Below are 27,135 nucleotides of genomic sequence, written 5' to 3'. Positions count from 1 at the left end.
TACAATCTTGTTGCAAATTCTCTTTCTAAGGATTAACTATTATGTTCTCTCACCATTTTTCAAATTGCCTTTGAAATAATCCATCTTGAATAATACAGGCTGAGTTGCCTTTGAGAACGCCACCAAAAATGTGAACCAGTAATTTATTGATGGGCAAAATTAGGCTGACACCATGGGACAATTAGCACTAATCCATGAAACTTGGAAGCAAATTTGACCTAAGCCTCCGTTGAAGTCAAACCGGCTTTCAATTATTTGAGGTGTTCCCTGGGCACTTTCCTGTTTACTCATAGACACAAAAGGCTTTGACTGGACACCACAGAGTGAAGGAAGCAAAACAGAGCTTTAATTCTTGGTTTTCTCAGATAGAAGTGTCAGTGTGAGACTTTTTACTTAATAGCTAACATTTATTGAACATTTAATATCTCCTTGGTATTCTTTTGAATGCTAAGATTGTACTGTATTTTTCATTGTCACAACAATCTTGTGAAGTAGTTTTTGTATTCCTCATTTAGCACATGGGAAAACAAAGACCCCCAGATATTAAGCAAATTGTTCATGGTCACAGAAGTATTAATATAAGTGAGGAGTTGAAATTCAACTTTTGCCTGGTCTGCATTGCACACGTGAATAAGATGTATTGTTGTATCTTTACTGTAGAAAGTACTAGTTTCCCCATCCTCACCCGTCCCCACAACTTGTAATGTTGAGAGTCTGAACAAATTGGTTTGCTTACTCATGAAGAGAAAAAGTTAGGAAAATTTCTTTTCTAATTACTATCTTTTTTTCCTACTTATCATGATGTTATGGGGCTCTTTCAACCAATTTAAATTTTGTTTCAAAAAATCACTGGACATTATACTACCAGATGCATCTAAAGATCATTTTTCAAAGACATGAAATACGGCTTTATGGAAGGGCTCAGTAGAGAGACATCCAAGTTGGGAAGTACAGGAGGCAGATAAAAACGAACCAGGCTGCAGTTTATCAAATGAAATAACAACTTGCTTTGAGGGAGACTTTTGGTGTAATATTATACATGCAGTGATAGGCAATTAACTGTGCCTAATAGTATAGTAGGTTACTGACCAATTTGTACCTCCTGCCCCCACTTCCTTAACATGCTAAGTGTGATGTGGAAGGCCAGGTAATCTTGTATGGGGATAGTAAAATTACATTGAATTGTAGATCATAGAATTTCATTTAAACGTGTGTAGTCAACTTTGTAAAGCTTGTTCTTTCCACCCTACTGGCAAAGACATTGTGTGGAAAATTTCTTTTCTCTCCTAGAACATCAGTCATAGGCCAGTTTGCCTCTGTTGCTACTGCTGTTCTTTTCAAAACAAGGGGAAATTTCTAGAAAGTGTAACCACTGAGTTATAAATATGTATATTATAGATGAACTTATTCAGTGTTATACACTCACACATGCCATTCCGTAGATTGTTCATTGATTGTCTGTTAGGAATTAGTGATTCAATATTGAAAGAGTTATCTAAGACTTAGGAGTATCAAGAAAATTTCAGTTAAATGTGGACTGATAACAGCCTCCTAGGATCACTACACTTGGTTTGTTCAGGTATTGAAAGTGAAGGTCATTTCTAGGGTACTCTTTTTAGTCTACTAAACATAGAAGATTTGTCTTCTTTGAGTTTCAAAACATAAAGAAGGCAAAGACCAGTTCTTAATTTGCAACTTTAGTGTATTTTCCCTTTAATGCTTCTTTTGACAAATTCAGCTGGTTCTAGAAAATGCAGAAGGCTGGCAATGGTAAGATGATAAAAAATTGGGTTAAATGGCCAGAGACAGGTAGGCCAGTCCTCACTAAGCCCTGGTTCTCTCAGAAATAGCCCTCTGGATTTATTTCACCTAAATTTAAACATTTGGATTCCTTCCTTTGGGAATCTCTTGAACCTCTTGTTGAAGTTTTGTTTTTCAGTAAAAATTTGCTTCACAACAATTTCTCTTCACTTTTTATTGTAGATATAATAGATATCGTAGTATAAATATAAGGACTTTTTAATCCAACTCCTGGTAGGTTTACTCAATGTCCTTGTTACCTATTTATGTCATTTTAGAAAATATGAAAACAAACCCCAAAACTCTTATATTCCTCCTCTGTTTGGATTCTGTCTTTTGAAGGTATTTGTAGAAACTCATGATGCTTCTTCTTTATTATTTGAGCAAAGACATTTTTGTTTTTAAAAATTGGGTTATGGTGGAGTTAGAATGAACCTTGAGTCAACAGTAACTTGAGATTGATGGAGAGATCAGGCTTCACTACCCCTGGGTTTGCTTATCTAAAGGTTATAGAAGGCAGGTGGCACACAGAGATTGGCAACAAATCTGACAACCGAAGCATACCTTTCTGAGTTCTTCATAAAGGATTTCATGGGTGGAATTGAGCATAGCGAATCTTCATGAGTGAAGTTACATCAAAACTTTTGGAAGTCCAGTTCTCCTCCCAGCAATATAAAGCTGGAGATGCACTGTACATTGCTGGGCTGGACAGTTGCAGAGGACTACCTCATCTGAGCCGGGAGTACCTCCTTAATCTTGAAGTATTATAATATAAACTGCAACCACAGTGTGTGGTATAGTACAGTGCACTCAGGCATGAACATGACCCTAATTTCCCAACCTCAGCCTCCCCAAGCTAATACAGTTTGTTCCCAGAATTTTCTTGAAAATGATTTTCTTACCCTGATGCCTTTGGGAGTCATGGTAATAGGCGCTCAGACTTGCAGTGACCACAGTTGATGCAGACCTGAAATTAAGTGCTGCTCATGGTTCTATTACCCCAGGTGGCAATTTATTAAGTTAAGTAAAACTCTAATTCAATTATATATCAACATGGGAAAATATTAACTTACCTCATTTTCCTGTTGGAAACTTAAGGAGTATTACATGTTGATGTTTTGAGGAAGTTCAAACAGCTTTCCTTACCAGTATCTTGCAACAATGGCGAGAGAAGACAAAACTCTTTTCAGACAAATGCTTGGGTGAGTACCAAAAGTTTGAGCAAATCCCTTGGCCAAGGATTTACTAAATTGAGCTTTCCTGCTCCAGAAAAATCTTTTCCTTCCCTCTTAAATGGATCTGACTTTAAAAATTACAATTGAGTTGCAAAATTGTTAACATTGCTCTGGAAGGAAATCAATTCTCATCTTCTCTTAGACCAGCTGACCTCCTGGAACAAGCCGCATCTGCCTGCCCTGTACGACAGGAAGGAGATGTCACTTCCATCTCGAGCGATCGCTCGTCGAAATTAGAATCAAACTTTAAAATAAGCTGAAACTTTTGCTTCCAACTTTAGAGTTTTCCTAATTCTCTGTGCTTCCAAATATGGAGTTTCTACCTCTAGTGAGCAATTATTTTGGTCTCCTTGACTGCTCTGGGAATCCCATGAGGACAAGACAGCAAACTATCAGAGTGCAGAGATCCTACTTTATTCCCTTTATATCCTTCCATCCCCAAGCACAGTGCTTTCCTCCATATTCAGTTTCAATGGGTGGCTCACACCTGTAATCCCCACACTTTGGGAGGCTGAGGTGGGTGGATCACCTGAGGTCAGGAGTTCAAGACCAACATGGTGAAACCCTATCTCTACTAAAAATACAAAAATTAGCTGGGCATGGTGGTGGGCACCTGTAATCACAGCTACTGGGGAGGCTGAGGCAAGAGAATAGCTTGAACTCGGGAGGTGGAGGTTGGGGTGAGCTAAGATCGTGCCATTGCACTCCAGCCTGGGTGACAGAGCAAGAGACTGTTTCAAAAAAAAAAAAAAAAAAAAAAGTTTCAATGAACTTTTGATGTAGGAATTAGAATATCTTTAGTTGGTAGAAATTCTCTCTCATTTTGAGGGAAACATCATGTGTGGTCCGTGGAAAAATCACCCCAAGTTCTACATTTAAACTCTGCACATGTAAGTGTTGGGCAGGAGCACGGAACCCATTAAAGGCCTTATATCACAATTTCTCAACATTTTAGATATTCAGTTACATTTCTTGCTGTCATGATTGCCCTTTCTCTCCATCGACTCATACAAAATACTTGGGCTTTGAATTCTTTGAGGGCATTTTATTATATTGTATCTGGCTTTTCTGAATGTACCTGGTTAGCATAGTGCTTGACACAGCGTATTCTAGGAGCTTAAAGTCGTTGTTGAAAGAAATAAGACACAAATGAATTATTTTAGATTTAAAAAAAGAGGCTTTCATTTTTTGAAACACTTACCTCTTTGGCATTTATTTCCACCGAGATCAGAGCAATGTCTCATATTTTGGAAGAGATGAAAAAATGGCTCCACCTATCCTCTGTTCAGTTTATATGACCATCCAGAAGCTATACCCATAGTGACCAGAGAAATACAGAGACAGACTAATAAGAATATAAATACAAGGCTTGGTGTAATAGGCAAGGCCACATTTAGGACACGTGTCACGCAGGGTCACAGAGGCTCACGTATCCTCCCCAGAAGGCTCTCCATATGTAGGTGGGTGGTTGTTGAGGGAAGGGAGGGGAATTCCTGTTGTTCCTGCTCCTGCTCAGTGATTCCTGCCCATAGTCCTCAGAAGGTTCATGGGGGCTGCTGTTGCAAGACCATGGAGGGTCCCTGAAGCCCCTCTACTGACCTTTGATGCTAAAATTTTCTTTCAGTCATGACAATTCGCCCAAACAACACAGAAGGTGGGGAACTCTTGCATCTATTTCCCTGTCAGTCAGGGGCCTTTAATCTGTTTTAGCATGAAAAATTCATTAAGAATGTACTATTATTTAATCAGTGAAATCCTTAACTTTTAAATTAAATCCATAGGTCTGGTTTAGCAACCGCCGCGCAAGATGGAGGAAGCAAGCTGGGGCCAATCAACTGATGGCTTTCAACCATCTCATTCCGGGGGGGTTCCCTCCCACTGCCATGCCGACCCTGCCGACGTACCAGCTGTCGGAGACCTCTTACCAGCCCACATCTATTCCACAAGGTATCGAGGAAGAGTCAAGGAGATTAAAAAGTAGCTTCCAGGCGATTTCTCTGGTGGATATTTTATACAAGTGAATCCTTCTGCAGTGCTGACACCCATGTTGTTTGTAATTATAATACATCGGGTTGTCCTGGACGTACCTGTCACATTTCAGAAACATAGTTCTATGATGTATCTGAATATCTCTAGATAAACTGTGCTGTAATAGAATTCCAATGCAGCATTTTAAAACAAAACAAACTTCCTAAATAACCATGGGATTTGCTTTTCTTTTGTTAAAATTTTACCTCTACATTTCACTCCAGTTTGCAACTAACTGGAATTTGATGATGCTTACTAACTGTAGGAATAATAGAGGGAAGGTAAGCTTTGACAAAGTCATTATTTGTTAGTACATGGAGGTGAATGGGATAAAGTTAAATTGTAAGACCCAATTATTTTGGATTATGAAATAGCATTCCAGGCATTTGAAACTATATTATTACACAAATATTTAGGTGCTTTAAAAGTATATTTGATAAGAAATGTGAGACTTGCAGTCCTTACATTGGTTAATTCTCATATTGATGAATAACATTCACTACCAAAATATGCTTGTTAGCATTGCTAATATGATTTCTACATTTGTATTCTGGGTGAGCCTGCCTTGAGAGTATATATGTTACTTACAAATATGTGCAGAGATGGGTGTGACTGTATCTGTTATGGGTGATTCTACACCTGCATGTTAAGAAATGCAATTTGAAGTGAACATTTGATTTGATCAATAGATGCTCCTGATGGCCTGGTGGCTGATGAACTTTTGCATGGAACTTTCTCTGCTGGCCTAAAAGAAAACATGATGGTTGACAGTCTTTTTCATTTCAGCCGTGTCAGATCCCAGCAGTACCGTTCACAGACCTCAACCGCTTCCTCCAAGCACTGTACACCAAAGCACGATTCCTTCCAACCCAGACAGCAGCTCTGCCTACTGCCTCCCCAGCACCAGGCATGGATTTTCCAGCTACACAGACAGCTTTGTGCCTCCATCCGGGCCCTCCAACCCCATGAACCCCACCATTGGCAATGGCCTCTCACCTCAGGTCAGTCCCGTGTTTCCAGACAGATGATTTGCTGTATACCAGAACCAAATACTCAATTCCCTGAGGCAGTGGTGTAATGAATTGCCAAATTTAAACCATAATGTATTCTTTATACAAGCCACATGATTTCGGTTTTCTAGTTTCCTTTCTCTCCACCCTTCCTACTGGCTTCATCAAAAGTTGTAGCTTAGACTTAAAATTCAAGTGATTTTTGATGTAATCTTGGAGACTTTGTGTTCGTATTTAGTTGTGAAGGTGTTTGCCATGTTTTGTCTTCTCCATCCTAGTTCTGGGCTTTGGTTAAGAAACTTGCAAACAGTGGCAGGCTTTTTGTTTTGTTTTTTGTTTTAAATTGTATTTGGTCAGCTGATGAAGTTTCGATCAAAAGCACCTCGTAAGAAAACACTAAAGCTTTGACAAAACAATCAGAGCGGAAGCAAACGAGTCCTGTGGAGAGAGACCCAGCTGATGACTACAAACTCTGGAATAAATGAGTTATAAATGCACAAATTAGGGGAATTACTGCTCTTTGGGACTATATAAATATTTGAATGTTGTAATTGTTTTTCTAATTGGCATTGGACTATGAGCTTTTCTTGGGAGATCATATTAATAAATTGCCTTGATAATTGCATGTGAGAGGGTTGGTTAAATTTCCTACATGTGGCATCTGTCCGAGGTTGACATTATTAGCAGTTGTTTAAATACAGATCCCTTGATTTTATTAGAGAGTGCTTGGCCCAGGTGGTGAGGATAGCTGCCCACTAAATTTGGAGAAATGTCACAAGGGGTTGCAATCTATAATTGCAATCGAGAAGCTCTTCAGAGAGTTTGAACAGCTTTATCTGTTTTCAACCCCCTTTTTCCTCTTGGTGGTTAGAAAAACAGAGAGAAGCTCAGAATGACACAAATGAAAAGTGAAAAGACAATTATACTCAATTACACACTAATCACTGACTATCACCGCTGCCTAAGCACCAAGAGGGCATTCTAATAGGCAGAAAATGAGATTTTAATGGCACAAAGGGTGGCCAAAATAACGACTCGTATATATTTGCCTTCTTCGTTTTCTTCAACTTGTGGTGTGTGTCTTGGGAGTGGAGTTCCTGGGCTCTGCACCACGGTGATAACTGTGAGCAGCTGAAAAGTTCAAAGTCGGAGGAGTTGAAAAGAATGGATAGCAAAGGCAATGAAATAAACATTTCCGCCTAAAGGCAAAAGTTCATAAATCCTTTTTTGTAACAGTAAATGTAATTAAGTTTCATAGATTCCTATAGCACATCCTGGGATAAAAAAAAAAAACATGAAGTGGCTTTAAACCTCAGCTGAAAAATAACAACATGAAAACAATGAAAGTGCTTCCTACAGGACTTTAATACATTTTATTTCCAAGTGCTGGAATTTGTGAATGTGATTTCTGCATGAAAATAATGGACTTATATTCATAAAGTCATCCTTAAAATACCCAGATTCATAGCATATAAGCTTCTTCCACAACTTAGAAGTAACATCAAATGTACTTATCTCTGCGACTTTTTCAACATTTGTAGTTTTGGGGGCCATAGAAAAGCTTTTTATGAACGTGATTTGGTTGAAACTTTTAATAAAAGTAAACTCCCGCCCTAGCTGCTTCTGAAAAGGGAGATCCCAGATTCCATTGGCATTTCTTAGTACCTTATTTTATTCAATAGCAATAAAACTAACAAGAACCTGTATTCTATAAGTGAAACTGGTAGTTTCTTGTATAAGTGTATTACCTTGTATGTTATGATGTGTATTCTTTTGTATTATACAAGTATCACATAAGTAGAATTGCTAGAATGTGATCTCCTAACTATTAATCCTTGACTTCAAGAAGCCTGGCTATGATTCTGGAGTTGATGTTAGAGCGAAATCATTCTAATACTAAGCAATGGAAAATTTCATAGGCATTTTTTCCTGTATTTCTTTACTGTATCTTACATAATTATGTTAATTCCTGATTACATTGCAATATGCAAGGTATTTTGCGTTTCTGCCATACATTTCCACCTCAAACCACCACTAGGAATTTATGTTCTCTTGGTTTTTGTGGCAACCCCACTGAGTTAGAAAAGAGACACATAATATGAAGTTCTTCCTTATTTCCTCAGGCAAAGTTAAAGAACAAAGGACAACGAGTAAATCAGTATCTTGCCAAACATGTTTATGTAACAATGGAGTAGGAGAATTGGATTCGAACTTAGATTTCTGTAGACTTTGGGCTGTATCACTTCTCTATGATGACTCTATTTAAACAAGAGGTGCTTGTCTGGCTTTCTTAAAAATATTTTAAAGAAAAATGTGGAGCAAAGAGCTCATGTCTAGCACCCTGGTTTGCTTGTTAACTAAAGAAGAGACTAGAGAAAGGCTGGTGACCTCTAATAAGTCACTGCTTATTATAGAGTACTTATTAATATATTGGATCATGTAACACAGACAATGTTATGCTAACTGATGATAACTAATAGCATTGTGATTACCATTTCTCCTCTTCCTTGTTACTTACTCTCCTACTTCCTCTACCTCTGTCTGGTTATCTAATACGCAGAAAAACCAACTGAGGCCCAAAATGATTGTCACCTTCTGCCAGCCAAAGGACTGACAGGGAGGGAATTGAGACTAGAATCTAGGATTCCTGGTTCCTGGTCTAGGATCTTGTCTATTATAGCCCATAGTTGAATGAAGAGAAAACAGGTTTCATGAAAAAACAAATGCAGGGGGTTTTAGTCATATTATAAAATAATTTAGTAGAGATTAGTTTTTTAAAGTTTTCTGTTCAGGTTAATTTATGCTCTTTTTGCTAAGTTTAATTTCCATTGGTCTTTTATCTTATCCCCAGAATAAAAGCACTGGATGTTCATTGTAGAGAAATAAAAAAAATTGCTTACATTGCTTAAAAAGTGTCTGTAAAGTAGAAAAAAGAATCCCCCAGGGCAACTACCATGAATATCTTTGCATATTGCCTTCTAGCCTTTTTAGGTTCTTATGCCTCCTTTAGAAACATAATTGAGAAAGTAGAAAGTAGTGTATACACCTTTGTATCTTGCCTTTTCTCTGTATTTACGTGTCATCATAGGCCTTTTGCCACCTGTCAATTTACACGGAATTGGATATAGTTTTTTGAGTCACTGTCGTCAGTTCACTATATATCTCTCTGGTGGAGCTATTTGATATGTTAAAAATATTTCTGAATTTTATTCAACTTTTCCCCTAGAGCCATTGACATTGATGTATTGTTTGCCATCCACAGTTAGAAATTGTGAGCTAGAATTCGTGTGAACCATTGTAGAATGGGCTTTCTAGTTTCTCATCAAGGAGCTAATAAACACTGTAAGGATAGCCAAAGCATTTCTCTCTCTCTCTCTCTCTCTCTCTCTCTCTGTGTGTGTGTGTATGTATACAATAGTTGGTTTTTGTTTTGCATCTCTAACGTATCTGTTCTCCCGAGCAAAGGCTGGGAATTAGAGCCATTTGCCAAATGGCGCATCATAGATGCCCTCAGTCCGTTCCTCAGAGAAGGCCTCAGCTTCATGAGGGGCTGGCGTGAAACAGTGTCTCAGGGAGGTCACACCTGTCCAGATGGTCAGAGCCTGACAATGGACTGATCTGTATTTGTGACAGCCTAAATCTCAGAATACCAATAGCAACCTTTAGAAACTCTGATGTTATTCCTCCTCAAGTTGCTGAAAGGGTCTGTGCATTACTTAATCATTGGCAAGGTTTTCTTGTTCTGAGGGAATCAGCAACAATATCTGGGGAATATTTTCATTTTACTTATTGGAAAACTGAGGCCAAGGCAACACAATCACCTAATTGATGGAGTGAGCTAGTGGCAGGGTTAAGAGCCAACTCTATGTCTTGTCCAGTTCTTACTAGTTCTTCTATGAACACAAATTACACATTTTAGTGGCTGGTCGCCACCAGAGGAAGCATAATGTCCTAAGAAATTTTCCAAGGGCTGCCCCACTGATATGCGACTGAATTTTCTTGCAGTCAGGGTGGAATGGCTTCACAAATGGTGGGCTTGGTTTTTCATTCCATTGAAGGCTGGATGTGTCAGGGAACTTGAGGTGAGATTCTCAGTGATGCGTGAGAGGGTGGAGACAGGCTAATGACCTCAAAATTTTCTGTCATCTCTGGATTGCTGTCTGAACTGCATAACCTGTTTGGAGATGGGGCTTATAATGAATGACAAAATACCCTCTGGGAAGGAAAGCGTTTAACTCATTGCAACACAGGCTTTCTTCTGTAGTACCATCCTTCTGAAAGTTTCTGTTCTGTGGATGTGAGGACAATATAGTACAGGGGGTAATACAGACCATTTATTTCCCCTGCATCCCAGGAGAGTACATTACCAGCACCTTCCTACACATGTGGGAAGAAAAAGGAATGCTGCCTTGGAATACAGAGTGCTGAGGAAGTACTACCATATGCTCAAGATGTGAGGCTAATTAACATTTGGCCCATGTTCTTCTAATTAACTTTTCTTTGCAAGAAATACTACCCTCACTGCTCCCCCACCCCCAAGACACACATAGCCAAACCCCCAAAACAAGACCAATTAAATTAACAAACTTTTATCATTTCATGCCTCACCCCCACCCCACTTCTACAAACTCCACAGTTCTTTGATAACAGTTTCTAAAGATTTCCTGAGTGAAATACAGTATCAGTGGGTTACGCGATTTCTAGGAAGTTTTCCTATTGTTTTGTAGTATACAAAATGGGCCAACTTGGCTGCATTTAGGGTTCATCAACCATTGCAAATGATTCTTCAAATGTTTTGGGTTTGGTAAAACCTAAAACACATTTTTGCCAAGCACTTTTCCTCCTTAATTTTTCAAACTGTGTATTTTAGGGAAAATTTGATCCATATGGTTTTGATTCATTTACTCTTATATCACTGGCATTTTTTTTCCCTACGAAGCCATTTGATATCCAAGAAGCTTTCTGAACTTTTCCTACATTCATTTTAAGCATTTTCCTCTCTAAAAAGAGGAAGTTCTGTTTGCAACCTCAGAGCCCATAAATTTTGAGTTCCTCTCAATTCAGCAATACTTACAAATACATTTGGTATAAATCTGGATTATTATGAACATATTTTATGTTTAGAGCAGATGGGCAGATTTTAGTTTCTGGTTTATGAGTGAAACCAATGACAAAATAAGAAAATAGGCTTAAATTACAAAAAAGTTTTGTTTTAGAGAACCTTTAACTGTTATTAATAAATCCCCATGGTAAGAACTATGCTGTGAGTCCTCGTTTCAAATTTTGTTCAGGTCTTAGGTAAGATGTAATTGAATAACCAGTACACCTGTCCTATTTCATGGATAATCTACTGAAGAAAGAAAAAATTCTCATAAAGATTTGTGTACTGGGCTTGAAAATGCCTGAATGTTTGCCCACCACTCAGCACCACTCAGGAACAAAGAGGAGGTCTGCAGATCTCATCTGCAGTTTATCCACCATTCATCTAGTAAGTCCGGCTGAATCATCACAGACTTATGGTGATGAGATACCATCTCTGAAATAGACTCAGAAAGAGCAGATAGCTCTTTACACTAAGACGACTGTGGTTAATGACATAAAATGCCAGGATCAACTTTTTGTTCTTATTCACATTTTACAAAAGCAAACCTTTAACTCTACCACCCATCCAGTTGCTTTTAAAGAATAATATTAAAATTGAGATTATTAGTGTGTAATGTATGTAAATTGCATATTTGGTGTCAGCTACGCCTATTAGGAAGCTTCTTCGTTTCATGCATATATGTATTAGACTATCATGGTTCCATTTCAAATTAGATTTCAATTGCTCAGCACAGTTCCTTTTGACAAACATTTGTTAATCCTGAAACTTATTAGGAAGAAGCATTTAAGTGTTAATATGTGTACTCAAAACTCAAGACTGTTTTTGATTTCACTTGTCATTTTTGGGACCACAGTGCTAACAACGATCTCAAATTCTTTAGCGGCCAAGGCAAAATGATGGTTGTTTGCTCATCCAAGGGGTAAGGACCTGTTATGTGGATGGGATATAGTCATTAAAAATGGTTGCAGTGGGTACTTCTCTGTTTCATTTGTTGCTGTGAAAATCTTTCCCACCGTGGCTTGGTGATTCCTTGCCTTTTTCTTTTGCTGTTGATATAGGGCAAAGCAATAAGGTTCAGCCTGGCGGTACAGCCAGCTTCTGTTTCAAGATAGATAATTTTTTGGGACATTTTTGGGTGCACATCCAGAAGCTGCTTGATGCTATTCTTGTTGACAAGCCATTCATTTTGTCCATTTCACACACCGGTTGCAAATTCTGTGCCCTTGACCTGCCTTTATCATTGTGAAGAATCAGACAAGCAGATAGCCTGCCACCATCCTATTTCCCAATGGAGGGGCTTTCTTCCCTTTACACTTTCCAGGAATTCATCTGTAGAAGAAAAAGGAGTGATTTTGATTAAAGAAATTTGTTGGGTGTAAGAAATTTGTTAGGTGTCAAACAAAGCTGGGGACAGAGAGATATTTTTTTACAAAAGTGGCAGCCTCTCAAAGACTTGAGCCTCTTTCTGTTTCTTTTCTAAAGCAGTTTGTGAGCTGATTGCCAGGACTTCAGAAGCCTCCATGTTTATGAAGGCTCAAGAATGTTTATGATCATAAACGAGCCCATTTCAGCTACACCAGAATAACCACTGGCCATTTGGAGGTTTCCATTCTGCCATATCAGGTTTTTGAGATGTTCTGCTCCTGGATGAAAACATGGCTATTAATCCATTTGTTGAATCAATGCAGCCTGTAATTGACCTGGTACTTTTGGTTTTTCTCTAAGGCTGTGGCTGCTACACTTAAAGAGTACGAGGAGAGCCCTGGTTTATGTCAGCTCCAGTCATAGCCTCTTGAGTTAGTTAAATTTGGCGAATTGTGAGAGAGACAACGACTTGGCCCACATCTCCTTTTTAAAGAAAGGGAGAATGCAGCAACCAGTGACTGAATCTTACATCATGTCACTGAAATGAGCCACAAGAAAACCTTCCTTGCTGAATTAATTATTTTTGTGTCTGCCGAACTGATTTAAATAGAAATTCTGTCAGCTATGTTCTCCTGTACATTGGGCAAATCGAATGCAACAACCTTGTGTTTTCTCTTTTAGTCCCATTTGAATTCCTCTAGCTATTGAGTAGAAAAAAAAAATGAGCATTATTGCTTTGTCTATAACAAAGCAACTAGGATAAAAAGTTTCTCTTTGTAGTCGGCAATACACAGCCGTGCTAGATACTATGTGGGGCCAATGGCCTGAATCAACCTTTTATATGTGGTTGGAATGCAATGTAAAGCTTTTAATTTATTATTGCATTTGCAAAATGGCAATATCTTCAGAAATCTGAATACTTGCATATTTATTCAATTAGGGGATGAATGTGTGCTTTGTATTACAGGCATAGAAGACTTGATTCAGTCATTAGTTGTATACTATTTGTGTGTGTGTGTGTGTGTTTGTTTTTCCAAAGAATCTGTCTCTGTAAAACAGTCTGGGTTTCATCAGAGGTATATATTTTTCAGTGTATAGTATAATATTTAAAAATTGCTCTTGACATTTAGCTCGAATTCAGTAAACTAGAGTTTCTGAGATTAGCGATTGCATTGGCCCTGCTGATCAATGGAACAGATGGCAAATTGGGAGACATTTGAGGAGAGTGCATTTTGCAGAATCATGGGGTATTGTGTCTACATTGGAGGGAATATTTCTTAGCTGTAAGATGACTGTTCGGGTAACCTTTAGCACTGAACTAATGAAAGAAGCAAGCATTACTTAAAGAAGTAACTCTTCTTTTTTTTCTCACGAAAATACTAATGTCTCATTTTGGGCAGCTTGTATTAAAAAAAAAAATCTAGTTAAACTCTTGCATCTGTCAAACTCTTGCATCTGTCCTGAGATTTCAAAATACCTGCTGTAGAGATGATCCTCTATTTGTGTCGCTCTGTGCTTCTAGCTCAATGTCAACCGTTCCATGACTCTTCCAGGCAAAATTTCTTTTTTAGCCTCTATTGATGCCACATTATTATATTTATACCTTGTTAAAACACATACTAGACTCTATTCTATTATAGTGTATCCATACCCCCACTGCCTTTGATTATAAGCTTCTAGAGGAATGATACTATTTGCACACTCTGAAACCAAACCAAGTCTCATGATAAAGACTTGTTCCCCAAAGCAGGCTCTGTAGAACAGTGGTGTGATAGAAAAGCATTCTGAAGGTAAAATTTGGTAAAACTCAGAAATTACATCCCTTTACCTTTCAGTGTATGAGTGCACATTAGCCTACTAAAGGCCCTGACAAGTCTTGCAGTATGAAAATATGTTTAACTTTGTTTAATTCAGTGTATTCTAATCTGATTATGGCGCCCTTTTGTTGAATACCGAGCTATCAAGTTTTGAGGAACATCTCCTGGGATGTACTGAATGATAGAAAACCCAGGTGGAGACCCAACTCTTGATTCATTTGTTTCTAAAATGGCTTCTTGATTTTTTCCATGGGTGAATGTTTTTCTCTAATTAATGTCTGATAGTGCCTTCTACCTTAAAACAGTGTCAGCCGTTTGTGTAAGAACTTAGAGTAGGGGGAGACTAATTTTAAAGAAGAGACTATAAACTACCTAATAATATTTAGGATGAGGCAAATAAGGGGGTAAAGGAGAAGAAAGAATTCCTATCTAGTGAATTGATTGCAGTGTAAGTATAACTCATTAATTTAAAGACAGCCCCAATAGAGTTCAAACTTATCAGTCGCTTACTAGCTGCACATTTTCACATAAACTGTTTAAACTGTCTCAGCTTCTGCTGTGCCTTCTTGTTCAACTTAGACGATACTAAAAAAAATCGTCTTGTAGACTTAGGCTGAGGAACATTAAATGCTTTTTTATAAAGCTAATGCTGTTGCAACAGGGCTTCATTATTGTTGACTTAAAAATACCATGTATGGCCAAGTGTAATCTCAGTACTTTGGCAGGCTAAGGTGGGATCGCTTGTGTCTAGGAGTTTGAGACCAGCCTAGGCAACATAGTGAGACGTCCTCTCTACAAAAGATACAAAAATTAGCTTGGAATGGTGGCCTGCACCTGTAGTCCCAACTACTCAGGAGGCTGAGGTGAGAGGACACCTTAAGCCCGGGAGGGTGAGACTGCAGTGAGCCATGATTGTACCATTGCACTCAGCCTGGGTGACAGAGTCAGAAAAAAAATTATGTGAATCTCTGACAGAAAATATCCTTTTGCTTGTCCATGAAAAATAAAGCAAACATGGAAACTGAGTGACATCAAAGGAAAGGCGGTATGTTGCACTCCAGCCTGGGTGACAGAGCAAGACTCCGTCTCAAAAAAAAAGGTTTTGGAACATAAGGGGCAATCTAAGTGATTTTGGGAGCACTTTTTAAAATCACTAGATTACAAAGATTTTATTTTGCTAGGATCTGCAGGAGCAGAATTAGTTTCTGTAGATGGAAGTAGATTCTGTATGTTGCCAGTCTACACCAAGCTGCCTGTGCGGTAGGAGACATAACCACTGCCCAGATTATGACCATAAGTACAAGTCGTAAGGTAGAAAAGAGAGCACAGCATCATTATTGGTTCAGCATCCCTGGAGTTAGGAATGGGAGAGAATTAAGGTAAATATGATTTTAGCTTAATGGTGTAGTAGTTTCTAGCTTTTGGAAGACTGTGTTCTCAGATGTTGTCTCACGTTTGTAGAGTTGGTACAAATTCCATTAATTTGATTAAATTTAATATTTTTTTGAGAGAGAGTGTCACTCTGTCACCCAGGCTGGAGTACAGTGATGCAAACATGGCTCATTGCAGCCTTGACTTCCTGGGCTCAGGTGATTCTCTTCCCTTAGGCCCCCAGTAGCTGGGACTACAGGTGCATGCCACCACACCCAGCTAATTTTTTTTCTTTTGTAGAGACGGAGTTTTGCTGTATTGACTAGGTTGGTCTTGAACTCCTGGGCTCAAGCAATCCTCTGGCCTCAGCCTCCCGAAGTGCTGAGATTACAGGCATGAGCCACCACATCTGGCCAAATTCCATGAATTTTAAATGAATGCTTATTCTGCCTTACCAGAGAGCCTATGAAACAGACCAGAAAGTGTTTTCTAAAGAGTATGCTCATGCCTGTTCTCCATTTCCCCATGATTAACAGAAATACGTTTCCTGACATCTACTCATCAGTATCACAGGTAAATCAGTATCACCAGGTATTTTCAGTTAGTTCTTTTCTTTATCTTAAGGATGTACCTTCCTTCACATGAAGAGAAGGGTAGGGAAGTTTCTTTTCTGTAGTCTTCAGACATTTCATAGATGGAACCTTATGCTATTGACTTTGGGCAGCCACAGAAATATTTGCTTACGTCCTACATAGTTTGGAAGAAAGAAGACATTTCTTTGTTGAGCTGGACAACCATTTTCTTCTTTTAGCAGATCAGAATTTCTGCCTTACATGTTGTTAGAGTGGTAGGTGGAGGGAAAACTTTTAGGGAAATGGGAATATAGCATATATAGACCAACATTCCTCTGCTTGGGATAGGCAGAGTTGAAGCTCTTTTTGCTAAAAGGCAGTGTTTCTAGTTTATTATAAGTGATCTGTGAGTCTCAAATGGTACTGTGAAGTTAAAGGTCAGCAAGATTTGCATTTATGAATGGTTATTAGGGTGAATCAGCTCTGCATTTCCTTACATGGAAGTTTGGTTTACAGGCAATTAGAGAGAAAATTTTGAATGCCATATCACTGAAGTATTGTGAGATGCCCAAACATAGAGCTTTTCTCTTTCTACATTTAGAATCCCAAGTCTCAAAGGGTCAATTAATATTTAGCAAAAGTATCCTAGAGTAGTCATGAAATGAAACCAAGATACACGTTTGATTTTCCACAGTCATGTTCTCAGACTGAATTTTGAAACGGTGATAGGTTTGAGCACACACGCTTTAGAGGGCTACTGTGGTTGTGAGAAATTTCCTGAAATGAGAAGAGTTAACAGCAGGTAATGTCATTCCTCCCAGAAAGAGTTTGAGGCTCTCTGTGTTAAGTGATGAATGAGGGTATCTGACCCACATCTGTTTTACATTAGAATGGAACATTGCCCTGACATCCTCAGGAGCATTTGTCAAGATTCCCTGGACAGAGCTTCTGTAAATTACATGTTGCAAATGTGTCAGGGTCAGATAAGAGGATATCATTAACTCCCCCAAGTTTACTCAGGGCTCCGTCAGTCCCTCTTAATATGCTAAGGGCCAACAATTTTCCTTGAGCCGTTTTGTTATATTTTTCATTCATAGAGAAGAAAAAAATATTTGCTATACTCCCCCGATATTGCACATGTTCTTTTCCCATAAATCATATTAATTGTAGACATGGTCACAAAGCATATTAAATGCAGGCATGCGTAAATGAATTAAAACATATGAGAATTTTATTATGCCCATGGTGGGTCTAACATAGTCAAATACCAGTGGTATTAACTGGCATGCTTTTTCATTTAGGTGGAATGAGCTTTTCCTTAATGGGCTTTATTGATAATAGATGGACATGATATGGTTATTCATCACTGGCTAGAAGTAAACTAGAAGTTATATATATATACACTTTAGAGGGAAGACTAGAAGGCTGAAAAACCCTTTATATCATACAAAATCATAATTCACAATGGTTTTTTATAAAACAACTAAATGTGCATATAAAATGTTAAATTAAAAGAACATCTGCCTTGTTAAGAACAAGTACCTATGGTTATGCAACTCATTTCTGTGCTAATTCTCTGTCTAGATTTATATTTTAGTCATCAGTCCCCAAAGAATATTGCTACTAAATTTAGCACCTAGCTCTATTGAGCAATACGTATTCAAAATAATTGGTAAAAAATAAGCTATTTCTGTGATTGGTCACAGGGCTGGAGATGAAACATACATAACCCCTTAGAGTTTAACTGAGACAATACTTACTGTACTCTTTACAATGAAAACTTGGAAATGTATGCTGCATATGAAGCACACTTGTCTGGCACTCATACTTCATCATGCACTAAGCACAGCTACTTGTAAAATGTAGGCTAAGGATTAAAATAAAACAGATAAAGACATACTAAGCTGGGCATTTTACATGCACAGGTTTTCTATCTGGTTAGGTAAAGGTCAGTCTTGGCCTTTCCCTAACTCTCAGGATGGGTGAGAAGGTCACCACACATACCTTAAGAGAAACTTCTGCCTTCAGGCAACTTCCCTCTTGTGGCTTTCAAACAGACAGGACCCAAAATCTAATTATTTAGATGCTAATCAACTGCAGGATAATTCCTAAGGCATTTGAATCTGAGGACAACATTTTCAGGAAAGTCTCTGCTCTTTAAATTTAGGTTTTTAACCTCAAAGATACAGTTACTGAAATTTAACCATTAGATGACTCCAGTAACACCCATATTGGTAAAAAAAAAAAATTGGATAAATATTTGAACATTTTTGTTTGATTCTGAAAATAAATTATATCTAAATAAAAGATATAGTCAGTAGATTTTTGGAGGAAAGGATAGAAGGCTGAAAAAACTCTTTATGTCATACAAAGCTGTAATTCACAACATTAAAAAAAAACTAACTAAATGTGTATGTTAAATGTTAAATCAGAACATCTGATTTCTTAAGAACAGGAAAGAAAATAAAGACGTGAACCAAGAATTCCTACTAAAGAAAAAAGAAGCGCCTGGATGTACACCATAATTTACTAAATCATTTTAGATTTCTGATAAGCTTCAGGCACTTTCAACTGATGGGAAAACCATAATGCTTGTGCCAAGACAAATATTTTCCAGACATAGTTTTAAAGGTAAATCTTCATTTGGCCCACAGTTTTTATCTTTTTTATTTAATCTTACAATAGGAAAATTAATTCAAGAGAAATATGGCATGGAGCAATTGTAAAGACTTAAGTTTTTCCTGAACCATATAATCTTCCAATCAAGATATAAACAACCTATTTGGAATTCTGAAACTTGAGAATGAGTTTAAAGAGATCTTCACAAAATGTCTCTCTAATAATGCAAAAGATGGAGGAGCTGGTAGAAGAAATGTGGACATAAATTCGGAAGCTTTGAATTTGTTTTTAAAGGCTGTTCAGAAAACAGTTTAGGAACAGTATGTGGGACACATTTTGGAGGTAACAATTTAGAAATCTGCTTAATAGGTTTTGTTTTTAGATGGTTCACAACTAAAAGTAAAAAGAAAGAGTTCTCCTTACTTCCTTTTCTGGTGAGACAGAACAGAGATCTTTATTAAAGAAAAACTCTTTCTGGTCATTGCATCTCCTGGATTTACCTGGCATTCAATGAGTGTGATCAGTGTTCAGGAGCCAGAACTGAGTAGCCTTGAATTTGTTTCTTTTTCTTTGAAATTGTTTGTCAAAACTAGGCAATCAAGCTTCTCTAATACCCCAAATTAAAACAACAACAAAAAAATCAGGTACAAAATGCCAGCCCTGTAGTAGAAATAGCTTACTAATGGTTTAAGGGGAGGGCAAAAAAATCCACTTTACAACAAATGAAGGTTTTATTTTAGGCTTTGAATTACAAATTCGAAGGAATTTGTAGGAAAAGCATGCATAAAAGAAATTCTGACATTATTCTTAAAAAGAAAATGTGACTGGAAGGCATTCCATAACCATAGTGGATAAGTTCTAAGAAGTTCATTTACCAACTTGTTTGTGCACAGAAAGAAATTTCCATAGCTTCCCTTGAACCACGTGAAACACAAAGTAGCTTTTAAAGAAACATACATGAAAGTGTAACGGAACCTTCTACAGAGATTTGAGGTTTTACATTATGTGAGGGGAGAGTAATGCATTTTCTATTGATGTCCTCACTTCCCCTGCCAACACATAATTTTAAAAAATGTAAAACAGTAGGTTTGTAAAATGGTGTATATTTCTCAAGTTTTCTCAGTGTGAAATATTGAAATAAATCACATTATAGTTATTTATTAATCTCAGTTTCAGGCCAAATGTAGGAAAATGTTAGTGCAGTATTCCCCATCCTTATAAGATTCTTGAGATTATGATAATCATATGTGACCATCACAGTGGAAATAAGAACTTGTGAATGTCTGTCTTAGGGGCTCTATCAGGGAAGTCAAAGGAACAAAAGATAACTGGTCTCTGGTCCCCTCTGTGCCCTCACATCAGCCCCTGCAAGTATTGGTTTGCTGTGCTGAGTGCTGTGGCTAAAGGAGACGCCCTCACTAGCTTCCTGTGTGTGACAATAGTGACACACAGGAAGACTCTGCAGGTGTCCTTCCTATTTGAGTCATGTTTCAGGATGTCTTAAAGCTACTCAGCCCTAGAATCTTTGAGGAACTATCTTTCTATTGCCCTAATATGGCCCTGCAGACAGGGTACCTTCTCCATCCTTCAATAGATATACTTCAAGGTCTTAGAGTTAAATCCTGTCCTAAGGAATTTTCTAATGCAGTGACTGCCAAAAACTGCTTCATGAACAACATCATAAGCTGATTTTTGCTTATAGGAAGGACTTGTTTCTTCTCTTTTAGGACCTTCTTGGGTCCGCCTGTCCCCTGTAATTGCTTATTGCTGCCTTCAAAGTTATGCAAACAAAAAATGTATGGCAGGGGATTTTTAAAAAAGTTTATCACAAAAATGTACATATAGCTCATGGGAAAGTGTGCATGTTTTGAATAAAATTCTGCTCTGAGCTCATCAAGTATAACTGCAGATAGAGCATTCCATTTCTCCCTTAAAGCGACATACCATTGATTGAATTTCAAGTAAGTGTCTTCATGAAGGACACTATTAATTTAAAGTTTATTTTCCTTTTATTTAGTGCCACTGGATATCTTTCCTCTCTGGACTAATATAGTTACCAAATTGCTTTTTCTAAGTTTTTGAATTTTCCTTAACACAACTTATTCCTGGTAAAATATTTAGCCTGTGCGATGTATTCCCTTTCATTAAAAAAATCACATTTTAAAATGTTTTTATGTTCATGTCCAATCTCACCCATCAGGATCTCACACAAAAATGTACTCCTGATGTGAAAAGAGTGTGACCAGCACCAAACAACCTCTAACTTAAAGAATCTTTCCTTCTAAAAGAGATGTCTAATTTGGGCTGAAATTTCATAATTAATAAATTAGTGTATCAACTGAAATTCATGAATTTTCCAGGTATACCCTGTGAAATCATCTGTAAAGCTCAAAGAAACGCAAAAAGAACCCATGTAGATGGAAAACATATCCAGGAACTAATTTAAATCCATTCTTAGTTATGTTCAAGTTTTTTAAAATAGAGAAATGAAGAAATTAACTTGCTATAAACCATGCTGGGTAGGGCCCTAAAAGAGCCTACATTCTAGTGATTTTCCATCTTCCCGGAATTGTCAGTCCTGTTGATGCTTACTTTATTTTTTGACTTTCACTTTCTCCAAATCCCCATTAAAACAAAACTAAGCTCTGCCACAAATGATGTTTTGTTTGTTTTAAAGAATATAACATTTTAAAAAATTGTAAAAAACAGATGTTTTACCACATAGCTGAAAAAATTTTACATTCCTGGGATGTCTTTCAAAATGTGGGCATTGCTGTGTTGCTTTGCCCACACGGGCCCACCTTCCCATGTGCGTGCATAGACAATAACTCAAATGAAAGAGAGACAGCAAAATGAAAAACAGGATTTCTGGGGAAGGCAGGGACATCCATCCAAATGATCTGTTCAAATGGAGGAAGAGTGGATAACTGATAACCCACAGAAGGTGGATCTCTTTTTCTCTGTCTGTTGGGGGCTAACTGAAGATGGATCAGCTCAGAGCTGTAGTTCAAGAAGATTTGGCTTAATCATAAGGATTATGCAAACCCTTCCCAAAGGCAATTATGGGATCCTTGCTTTTGGAATCTGACTTGAGATGCTTTCTGGGAAGCAAAACTAGACCTGCCCCGTGCCCGACCTGCCTCTCAGATTTCTGCCTTGCTGGAACTCCTCCTAGATCCAGGGTTCTATTGCCTGAATTATGAGAGCTATTTTGCAGTTAGCACGAGGGCTTATAATAAGGGCTTGGTTGTCATTTCTGCCCTCTCCTCTTTCTCTTAGTTGCACACTTTAATCTCTATAGGCTTCAGACTTCCAAAAATAAGACACAACTGTTGTGGAAATGTTGTGGAATTGTTGGATACTGCATTTAAATACTTTGTAAGTAGATGTGTCTTGGGGGGCTCTTCACCTGGTGTTAGATTTCTTTTGCAATTGCTTTTGAACCCTGCCACAGAAGGGTACACAGTTTAGAAAAATCACTTCCCCTCTCGTGTGGCAGTTTTCCAGCTGCAAAATTAATTATCCACTTACTTTCACCATGAGGTGCTGTAAGGGTCAGGGATCTTGAGTTTGTGAAACACTTCACCAGGTTGATCTGAAAGTTGTTCTTTCACAGGATATTTTTTTCCCTCAAGTTGTCTTACTCTCCAGGTTATTTACAAAACTGAACGTTTTAAGAACATGTTTGCATTTCAGGCTTGTCTTTCCTTTTAACACTATATATCTATGAAATGGTGGTTTAGGGAAGAAATAAAATAGTAGGTAATGGAGGCTTTTACTTGGAGAATCATTTACATTTCATTCATCCGGCACTTAATATGTGTCAAGCACTCACTGCTTTAGGTGCTGGGATATAAAGATGAGTAGGTTGCTCCTCTCAAAACTCTCACCAGTCAAGGCAGGTGACTGAACTAATGAATATACAGTGGAAGGGGTAAGTAAAGTACCAGGGACCATCAGAAGGGGAGTAAATATTTCTAATTACCAGAGGATGGCCAAGATAAGGAAAGGGGCTTTCTTGAGAGGGAACACTATTTAAAAAAAAAAAGGCACAGAGATCTCAAAGTACATGAAAAATAACTTGATTTGGATTCATTTATCTTTTAAAAATATAAGCAAATGACTGTTTAAAAACCACATGTGAAACTTCCCGATATAATGTATGAATAGACATTTTTCTGTATGAACAGATATAATTTCTCCCTCTTTTCATCCTTTTTTTCCTCTTCTTTGAAATTCCAGTCTGATTTTATCACTGGAGACATGGTGTAATTTCTCGCTTTCCTCTTCTCCTTCCTTCTTTTCCTTTCCCCCCTCTTCTCCCTTCTTCTCCCTCCCCCTTTCCTTCTTCTGAAACTGCAGTCAGATGTTATCGTCGGGCATGATGTAATATCTCTGCCACTTAGAATTGGGGTCATAGTCTCCAGGACAGCTCTTTAACAGATTTCCAAAGAAATAAAAACTGAACCGTCAAGTTATTCTTTCAGCTGTAGGCTGCAATCTGGTTCTCTCTGCATTTTAACTTCTTCCCAATCTGGCTGTTTTTTTAGGTAATGGGACTCCTGACCAACCACGGTGGGGTACCTCATCAGCCCCAGACTGATTACGCGCTCTCCCCTCTCACCGGGGGTCTGGAACCTACCACCACGGTGTCGGCCAGCTGCAGTCAGAGACTAGACCATATGAAGAGCTTGGACAGTCTGCCAACATCTCAGTCCTACTGTCCACCCACCTATAGCACCACAGGCTACAGTATGGACCCTGTCACAGGCTACCAATATGGGCAATATGGACAAAGTAAGCCTTGGACTTTTTAGGGGGCAATTACTCCTGGAAGGGAGATAAACTCAACTCTTACTTAAGAAAGGTCAATTAGAGGCATGATTAAGCCTCACATGCCGGTATTGATTTTTTTTTTTTTTTTTTTTTTTTTTTTGCAAAACCAGCTGACTGTTCCAGCAAGGGCTTCCTTGTGTAATTATTTTCTTAACCGATGTCAACAACATCTTGCGATTATTAATTGTTGAGACGTGAAACCTGATTGCCACTAGGTAAAACACAAGGGTTGGCCAAAATGAAATAATCCCTGACATTAGAAACACATGTTCTTAATGAGGTCAGCTCCAGGATCATATGGGGGATAATCCCAGGGACACAGAGTTGTGTCAAACTTGTCTCAGGAATAAAAATATTAGTCTCAAGCCTTTGATACCACGGTATTAAATATGACATTGTCAGCCTGTAGCTGATCTTGCCCCTGACTGTGAATTGTCCCAGCATGACCTAAGAAGCTGCGTGTGTTTCCTTACAGGTGCCTTTCATTATCTCAAGCCAGATATCGCATAAGTGAACTGTCCACTTGGAGCTAAAACTGGCCCTGTTTCTGGTCTTCGCAGCCTAGACATGAAGAATCTGCTCAGAAAACAAACAAACAAAAAATTACCCTTTTGTTTGGGGCGGGGAGGTCCCAATAGGAGACAAAGGAGAGCGATTGATTTTTCTTCCTCCAATAGTTGGTTTCAAATTTTTTGAACATGTTTGACAAAAGTGGTGGAGAAGAAGAAGACCTGGAGCAATAAAGAACAAATGCAACATTTTAAGGCAATGGTTTCACATGGTTACATATCAAAATATCCCAGTTCTTTAGTGCTGATCATCGAGGAGCTAGAACATTCCATTTGCTTGTGTGCGTGCACGTGTGTGTGTGTGTGTGTGTGTGTGTGTATTGAGATTTACCTGGACTGGTTTGGGCAAGCAGGCTATTTTAAAATATGATAGAATACTCTAAAGTATAACATGTTGATGTTCGATGCTGATACTTGTACAACTTTAAAACTGCTCACTTCATGAAGCAAGAATGGAGGAATCCTTGACTCTTACACACTGGAAATTGATGTAAAAATAAATGCCACCATTTTTTAGGAAGCTAGACTAGCTGTAAAGGACCTCCTAAATAAATTATTTGTTACTGTATCCTCATTTGTAATCTAGTTGTCAATAAATGTCCCGGATACGTCTTGCTAACAGGATATGGGCTACCAGGAAGAAGGACTTGTTTCCTTTTCTGGTGTGGGGAGAGGTGTATGACGTTTTTCCAGTTCACATTTATTTGGTAGCCCACCTGGGTTGGAGGAAGGGCATGGTGGAGAGAAAGTGACATGCATTCACATATCTGCTTATCAGTGTGCAATACTGTGTACCTCATGGATGCTTTGGCAATGCCCAAGGCGATATAAACAAAATCAGAACTATATTTTTGCAGGTGCTTTTATTTTCACAGCCCATAATTCATAGTTATAGAGTGCAGTGATGTTTGCCATTTGCTGGACAACCAACACCCGTGTTGCTCCTTTGATTAGAGATCAGATCAGATAATTATGCTTTTAAACTGATTACGTTTACATTCTTCTCTTTTCTATGAAAGGCAGGGCAAGAACAGAAATGTTCACATGGCTCTCATGTACTTTTAAATTATACATTGATATCCAATATTAAAAGATTATAGGAACTGAGGTTTACATACGTTTGTGTGGCGACATTTTAGAATGTCAATAAATTTGTTTTTTGAATTGTTGAGAGGAACAAGAAGGTGAAAGGCAGTGTTATTTATTTCTTTCTATTATTGGAACCATGAATGAGGTAGGCACAAATACATTCCTTTTAGAGTTAAGAACTATGACGTAGTGAGTTAGTGAGACTAGACATAGTACCGAGTTTAGTTCATGCATTGGTCTTAGAGGGTGATGGAACAAGAGAAGTACTATCTTTGTGTTGCAGCCTCAACCAACAACAATGTGTTGTAAAAATGTCTTTCATGTAAAAAGTGCAGTAAATATTTACTATTTATAATGAATAAACAGTTATGAAAACTTGCCCACTACTGCTTTTTTGGGGGAACTGGTGAATGTAGTATAAATGAAAACTTGGCAATGGGGAGCCCAATATACATGTACTTCACTTCTAGTGGAACCTTTCTATGAGAATATACTGTAGACAAATAAGGTTACACAACCCACAGTTGTACTCTCTTGAAGAAGCTTGTTGAACACACTTTTAAGGATTGAAGTTTATGTTTTTATCAGTGTAGCATCTAGAAAAACCCTTCAGTTTAGCTTCCTTCATCTTCCTTTGGTTCTCTCAGAGTTATCCAGTCCCTTACCTGTCACTTAGATATATGTTTTCCCTGGAGTACCAGGCTCCATCTTCATCTCTAAGTCATCTCCACTGAAATTTGTAATTAAAACTCTCATATTTTATTTATTTTATTTTAGCAGCCTACTTTATTCTATATGAAAGATATTACTGCCTACTTCATTCATTCTTCCTTTCTTCCTTCTCCTTCCCTCCTTCTCCTGATCCTTTCTTCTCTCCCTCCCTCCCTTCTTCCTGAAAGTATTTAATGAGAGTCCAAATGTGCTAGGCATGGTGATTGGCACTTGTGTTATAGCAGTGCTTGTAGCCTAGTGGAGAAGGCAGAGGAATAAATGCACAGTTTCAATAAAGTGTGAGGACTGTTATTGTAGAAGGAATAATCATAATACCTTTTGAAGCTCTTACTTGTATTAACTTATTTACTACTCTTCACATGTCACATGCAGCAAGTGATGTCATTACCATTTCTTTTCTACAGATGAAAAAACTGAGGCTTAAGGAACTTACATGAATCACTCAGTGGCAGAGCTAGGATTTGAACCTAGTGCAATCTCGGTGCCCAAGGTGTTTAAACTCATGCTCTTCTGCTTCCTCAAGACTGGTGTGAGAAAACCTTACAGTCAGGAAGATCTAAAAGGGTGCTGTCCAATTAGAAGCTACTAGCCATGTATCCCTATTTAAATTTAAAGCAAACCGAAGTACATAAAATGACAAAATTAGTTCCTAAGTTGCACTAGCCACATTTCAAGTGTGCAATAGCCACATGGGGCCAGAAGCTGCCATACTGGGGATCATTGCTGTGGAACATTCCACAGCACAGGAAAGTTCCACTGGTCAGCTGATTGAACACATGTGAGTTCATAGTTTAACAATATCAAAAACTTGAAATGCAGTAGTTAACATTTTCCAAAGTTGTAAAATGGTTTAGGTTTTTTTAGTTCACACACTCATCTTTCTGATCAAATGTGTTGCTCTTCTTCTGACAATTATTCCAAAAATAATTTAAGAGGAAAGGAAGATAATCTTTACAGCACACTTACTTTCGTTGTCTTGTTTCATCCT

At 38.1% G+C, this 27,135-nt stretch overlaps 1 protein-coding gene across 1 annotated transcript in view; it reads left to right on the top strand.

Annotated features, from left to right (window-relative positions):
- LOC105481299 (paired box 3) overlaps positions 1-25,740 on the top strand; it is a 99,094-nt gene extending 73,354 nt beyond the window's left edge. The window contains exons 6-9 of the mRNA XM_011740802.3: positions 4,817-4,982; positions 5,835-6,064; positions 23,472-23,718; positions 24,233-25,740. Coding sequence (XP_011739104.1) covers positions 4,817-4,982; positions 5,835-6,064; positions 23,472-23,718; positions 24,233-24,267 — 678 coding nt within the window. The 3' untranslated portion in view covers positions 24,268-25,740. The remainder of the gene's footprint in view (positions 1-4,816; positions 4,983-5,834; positions 6,065-23,471; positions 23,719-24,232) is intronic.
- The last annotated feature ends 1,395 nt before the right edge of the window (positions 25,741-27,135 follow it).

The sequence above is a fragment of the Macaca nemestrina genome, chromosome 11 (assembly GCF_043159975.1).
Source record: "Macaca nemestrina isolate mMacNem1 chromosome 11, mMacNem.hap1, whole genome shotgun sequence".
NCBI lineage: Eukaryota > Metazoa > Chordata > Mammalia > Primates > Cercopithecidae > Macaca > Macaca nemestrina.
The sequence above is the reverse complement of the archived record's forward strand: the minus strand, read 5'-3'. Positions and strand labels throughout refer to the sequence as shown.